The sequence below is a fragment of the Gracilinanus agilis genome, unplaced genomic scaffold (genome assembly GCF_016433145.1).
Source record: "Gracilinanus agilis isolate LMUSP501 unplaced genomic scaffold, AgileGrace unplaced_scaffold58258, whole genome shotgun sequence".
In the NCBI taxonomy this organism is placed as follows: domain Eukaryota; kingdom Metazoa; phylum Chordata; class Mammalia; order Didelphimorphia; family Didelphidae; genus Gracilinanus; species Gracilinanus agilis.
In genome coordinates, this window is record NW_025393828.1 from 1,853 (window position 1) to 8,461 (window position 6,609).

Consider the following 6,609-nt stretch of genomic DNA (forward strand, 5'->3'; position numbering starts at 1 on the left):
GAACAATTAAACTTTTTTCAGCTCGACCACACAGAACAGATAAGAACAATGTGAGGAAGTTGCAGAGGCAAATTCATGCTGAATCGAAGGAGAAATCTCTTAATAATGGGGCCCCTGAAAGAGCCCTAGCCAAGGTTTTATGGAGGGGTCAACTACACTCCATGGCTCCCGGATCCTTCCGGTGGGAAGGGTTTCTCATTCCAAAGAGCCTGTCAGTCCTGCATGTGGGGATCAGATTATGTGGGAGGTTCAGGGACGTTTCTCCCCCTCACCCCCCAGCTGCATGCCCTCCCGCCCAACTTACTCCCAGAATTGTTCAGGGAATGCAAATCAACCTTAACATTTTGTATTTTTTCAGTTGCTGATGAACAAGCAGATTGGACTCAAAAGATACGAAGTTGAAGGAAGGAAAGTCCTTTTCTATTTTGATGAGGTAATCGGTCACAGTTCCTTAGCACCCCCGTCTCCTTGGAGAGCTCCTCTTTCTCTAGCACTTGGCCCATACCAGCTCCATGACATAGAGCGATGTAAGAAATGGACCTGGGGCTCCGTCATCCACGTTGGGAACGGGCTTTGTTTTGCTTGCCTTCTCATTGGGAGAGGGAGGGCAAGAATTAGGAACAGAAAATGAAATAAAATTGAATTTGAAGAAATTTCAAGAACAAGACTCCATTCATGTTGTGGCTGAGTCATTTCAGTCATGTCTGTGACCCCATTTGAAGTTTTCTTGGCTAACATTCTGGAGTGGTTGGCCTTTTCCTTCTCTAGCTTGTTTTACAGCAGGGGAAACTGAGGCACGCAAGGCTAAGTGACTTGCCCAGAGTTACACAGCTGGGAAGTGTCTGAGGCTGGATTTGAACCCTGGAGCTCTATCCAGTGGGCCACCTTGCTGCTTAGTTCCATTCCATTACACAACTGACAAATGTCAGTCAGAACGTGGTGTCAGAAGGCAGCTTATTGACTCTGAATTCAATCTTCTTCCCACTTCTCCTGGTTTTGAATCCAATCTCAACTACTACTCTGCTATTAAGACCTGCCAATCTGGATCATCCATCATTACACATCAGGATCTCGGTTTTCTTATCTGTGAAAAATGTATAATAAGACTAACACAACCTGTCTCACTGGGAATGTTGTGAGGAAGGTGCTATAAAATGTGAGTTATTATCATCACTAGCTTTGACCCTCCTAAGGGTCCATTGAACTTCTATAATACAGCTACTAATAATACTAACATTTATCTAGTACTTTATTATGTGCCAAGCACTTTACAAATAATACTTCATTTGATCCTCACAGCAGCCTCAGAAGGTGTTATTTTTATCCCCATTTTACAGATGGAGAAACTGAGGTTAAGTAACTTACCCAGGGTCATATGGCTGATAAGTGTCTGAGACTAGATTTGAACTCAGTTCTCTGCTGTGCCATCAGCTGCATTCATGGTGTTTAGTTTTCGTTTTAATCTATCAAATGGGGATAATAGAGCCTACCTACTGTCAGTATCCAACGGGTATTGTGAGAGAGCTGAGGCAACTTGACATCAGAAAAATCAAAGAGGTTTCTTCCTACCTGTGTGACCCTGGGCAAGTCACTTAACCCCCATTGCCTAGCCTTAACCTCTCTTCTGCCTTGGAACCAATACATAGTACTGATTCTAAGATGGAAGGTGAGGGCTTAAAGAAAAAAAATCAAGGTATTTCTACTCATTCAGTTCAATGCTACGGATATGTCATTTGTGCCTTAGAAGTGCTCTTCTTGCTCTCGGTGCTGGGGGGCCACCAGAGGTAAAAATGAGACTTCCTGCCCTCCCGGAGCTTACGTTATACAGTGTGTTGTCCACTATAACATTTTCACAGAGACGAGAAAGCTTGAAAACAGACATTGCTAGCCATTGGGAGATCAGAGATTACTTGTGGTATGATAGAGTGATGTGAAGCAATTCAGGTAACACTTCTCAGTTAAAACTCACGTCCTGTCCTGTGGCTCTTTGGGTGCCCCTAAAGCCCCGTGAGGTAGGGAGCTGGGAACGGTAGCCCATGGTTTACAGATCCAGCCAAGCAGTCATTCCAAGGCATTTGAGGACAAAAAGGAAAGAACAACCTTTTTTTTTTTTTTAATGGAAAAAATGTGCAATTACTGTACCAAACTTTTCTCCCTCAAGGACAGTGAAGCTACCACCCCGGGACCCTGAGATCCCTGGATGGGATATGCTTTAGGGAAATCAGTAAGGGTACCCCAAGCCCAGGGACAGGAAGGGCAGCTACATTAAACAGGACGTAGGCAGGAAAGGATGCTCTTGTGAGAATGGAAAGGGTTGATAGGCAAAGTGTCTGAAGAAGTAGATACCACAGGCTTGGAAAAAATCCTGGACCTTATTCATACCTAAAAGGCAGCTAAAGAAAACATTAACAATTACTGACTTTGGGGGCAGCTGGGTGGCTCCTCAGTAGACAGAGAGCCGGGCCTAGAGATAGAAGGTTAAGAGACACAAGTTAAGAGCCTAAAAATAAATAAATAAATAAATAAATAAAGCTACTGACCCGTATACCTGTCATCCCGTCTATCCAAATTCTCTAGACATCCTCCATGAAAGCACTGCTGGGAACAAGCAAGCAACAATGGGCCACGTTTCATAATTGACTAAAAGTTGTAGAAAATATGTGATCTCATTATGCCCATTGTTTACTGATTATGAAAACAAGCATTAGATCCAGGAGAGCAAAATTAGACCTTAAAGGCTCTCTTCTGATAGTGCCTCCATCGATACAGAAAAAAAAATATTCAAGATTCCTTGAAAGATGTAGCAGCAAAAATCATCCTCTTAAGTCCTTTCTGAGGAGACAGCTAGGTGGTGAAGTGGATAGAGCTCTGAGACTGAAGTCAGGAAAACCAGAGTTTAAACTGGCCTCAGACACTTACTAGCCATGTGACCCTGGACAAGTCACTTAACCTGTTTGCCTCAATCCACTGGAGAAGGAAACAGAAAGCCATTCCAGTATCATAGGGTTTTCTTGGTAAAGATACTGAAGTAATTTCCCATTCCTGCCCCCTTCTCCTACCCCAGCTTTCTAGTTCTGGATCCCTAACCAAACCAATACTGTTACTGCTACCAGAAAGAGTATGTTAACTTCCTCGATGACCCAACTCACCAAACCAAAATATTCCTCCTGACCACCACTTGCCAGTGTGTATCCAGTCCCCCATTGGAACGAGTTCCTCAAAGGCAGGAAACATCTTCACATTTGTTTTGTATTTTTTGTTTGTTTGTTTTGGTTGGTTGTTTTTTTGTTTTGTTTTGTTCTGTTTTTAAACCCTTACCTTCTGTCTTGGAACCAATACGGTGTATTGGTTCCAAGGCAGAAGAGTGGTAAGGGCTAGGCGATGAGGGTTAAGTGACTTGCCCAGGGGCACACAGGTAGGAAGTATCTGAGGCCAGATTTGAACCCAGGACCTCCCATCTCTAGGCCTGGCTCTCAATCTACTGAGCTACCCAGCTGTCTCATTTGGTCTTGGTTTTGGTTTTGTTTTATCAATAAGGACCAAGCAAAGTGCTTGGCACAAGGCAAGTGCTAAATAAATGCTCTTTCCCTCATCCATCCTCCTTATCTCTCTGCCCTTTCTTGCTCTATCTTTAACCCCTAAGCAGAGATATTAACCAGGGCCATGTGCTGGGCTTTATCCTTTATCCTTTTCCCTTTCCTGGTTCCCTTGGTGATTTCTCCAGCTCCCATTTCCTCCCCTTATGCAGATAACTCCCAAATCTTTGTATCCAGATCCATGTCCCACATTACCAAGTCATTGTTGGACATCTCTTCCTGAATATCCCATAGGCACATCAAACTCAGCATGCTCAGAGCTTATCATCTTCCCTCTAACCTTGCCCACCCTCTTGACTTCCCTGTTTCTGTTGATGAAAACTGCATCCTCCTGGTTACCATGGTCTTTAATCTTTTTAGTCATCTTCCTTATCTCCATATCTAAGTAATTTGCCAAGTCTGGTCTGGCCTGCATACATTGCCTTTCACTCCCAAGACCATACTGTGGTTCCAACACTCAGTACCTCTTAGCTGAATTCCTGAAGCAGCCTCTTAACTTTTCTTCTTGCTTCCAGTCTCTTGATCGTCAATCCATCCTCCACATCAATGCTGATGTCAAACTGTGCCCAAGGGGCCGTGTCACTCCCTCGCTCTGAATATACAAATATTTTCCCCTGTTTCCACAATAATAAAATATAGGTTCCTCACCCTGGTACTTCAGCCTAACATTGCAAGCTTATTTCAGATTATTCCTGGTCATGCACTTTTATGTTCTAGCTGAACCGGCTGATCCCTAGACTTAGCATGTCATCTCCTGATGCTGTGCTAGAGATCTCCCCATTTAGGAAAGATGTCTCCCCCATTGGATTACATAGTTGATTTATCCGTGCCTGTTTTTTATCTCCCTCAATAGAATGTAATCTCCTTGCAGGCAGGAGCTCTTTCTCTTTTCTGACACATTTCCTAGGGTATAGGAGGCTTCAAATTGAATTGAATCACCAGCAGAAAGTTGGCTCATGGAGGATAAATCTCTTCATGACCAGAAACCCAGGAAGGTGACTTACTAAGACAGGGGTGACTTTGGGATCCACTCATGTGGAGCCCCCACACAGATAGAATCAGAGAACCTTGGGTAGTTGAAGTATTTATGGAGAGGAAAATGGAGGGCTAGAGAAGGGATCCTATCATCTTTAGACTTGAAAGCCACAAGCACAAAGCTTCTTGTTGGTTGATGTCTACTTAGTGCTATTTGTTTTAAACACGAAAGAATAGAAACCCTCTTCTTTGGGTCTCTTTTTTTAAAATCTTGGACCCATTTCTTGTCTACTCTCTGCTTTCTTCACGTACCTTCTAACCGTCCAGTCAGGTCTAGAGCCACAGATAAGCTAGAGCTCACCTCGCACTGTCTTTCTTTAGATCCCAAGCCAGTGCCTGACCTGTGTGAGATTCCAGGCCTTCCGAGAGTACATTGTGGGGAAGACTGCTCCCATGCCAATCACTGTGTATGACTACTATGAGCCAGGTAGGTAGGTCCTTCCAGGGTCAGCCACTCTGTACCTCCCTGAGCTCCTGCTGTTGCTGCTGCTTGCTCTGAGCTGTCCTAACCTTGTCTTTTGTCTCTCCGTGTAGCATTTGAAGCAACCCGCTTCTATAACGTTAGTGAAAGCAGCCCCCTGGCCAGAGAACTCTGTGATGGGCCCACTTGCAATGAGGTGGAAAGTTCAGCCAGCCAAGGACCTGGTGAGTTTCTGGCACTCAGCAAGGATGTGACTGCTCGCCGTGGGGAGGACCAAGATGCCTCAAGGCTTTCAATCCAACTCCGTTCAAACCCCAATTGAGAACTTGTCAAGAGGTCAAAATTATTCTCCCAGCAGCAATTCTTTTCACATCTGGCTTGCCCTGCCTCATGAAACACAGAATTGCAATAAGTCAGAGAATTCGAGAGTCTCAGAATTGGAAGAGACTTCTGAGGTCATCTAGTCTAACCCTGACCATAGCAGGAATCATCTATATCCATGCCTTAGGATGGCAAAAAAAATAATAATAATAATAATTGCAACTCCCTTCAAAAGGGAAAGGCATCACCATTGCCATCCCCAACACCATCATCACTATCATATACAGTGTCATAGTCACTATAATCACCATATTTGTAAATAATCTACAAACAGCACTTTAAGATTTGCATGCTTTTCTTTACATGAATTATCTCATTTGATTTTCACAACCCCTCCCTGAGACAGGTACTATTATTATGCCCATTTTAAAGATGAGGAAGCTGAGGCAGACTAAAGTTAAATGCCTTATCCAGGATCCCACAACTAATAAGTGTCTGTGGATGTTTCAAGTCTTCCTGCCTCCGGGACTGTCACTCTATCCTCTATCCAGCTGGCTTATCACCACTGACATCACTCTCATTATCACCTCCACAATCACTCCCACCATCATCCTCACCACAGATATCGCCACTACCATCTGTAAAGGATTCACCTCATGGATCTGGAGGCTCATGGAAGAATAATCAGGTTTTCAGGGCACTGGCTTTTCTGCTTTGAACTGGTTCATGGGTTCTTTGCCTTCAGATTGAGGGCTTGTCCTTTTCACTGGCTTCTAAGCCTTCACTGATCACTGACCCCCAGCTGACAGCATTGTGTGTCTCCTGGCACTCCCTGGTTCTCATGGTTAATAGCGCTGGCACACTTGGATCCTGATCACCTTCTGCTGCCACTGGTTTTGGTCACGTGCTTCCACTCCCCGTTTTCCTCTTTCTCTTCCACCCCCCTCTCTTTACTCCACAAAATCCAGACCAAAAGGACAAGCTTTCCTAGGGCTTATTTATTAGAGAAAACAGACTATTATGATTCAGAAATAAAAACCAGGATAATGTAATTAGAAATCTGAGAAAGAGAAGAAACAGAGAAAAAGAGAAAGAAATCAGAGGGGGGGGGGAAGGAAGAAAAAAGATAGAGAGAAAGAAAAAAGGAAGAAAGGAGAAAGAACCAAAGATAGAGGGAAAGGAGAGAAGGAACTAAAGAAAAAAGGAAGAAAAGAGAAAGAACCAAAGATAGAGGGA

At 43.9% G+C, this 6,609-nt stretch overlaps 1 protein-coding gene across 1 annotated transcript; it reads left to right on the forward strand.

Annotated features, from left to right (window-relative positions):
• Positions 1-358: 358 nt before the first annotated feature.
• Positions 359-6,057, forward strand: LOC123256376 (C3 and PZP-like alpha-2-macroglobulin domain-containing protein 8; the record flags this gene model as incomplete). Its single annotated transcript, XM_044685006.1, has 4 exons — positions 359-433; positions 4,953-5,058; positions 5,166-5,276; positions 5,885-6,057. Coding segments are annotated over 4 exons (465 nt in total), but the record flags the coding sequence as incomplete, so codon positions are not given.
• Positions 6,058-6,609: the final 552 nt, after the last annotated feature.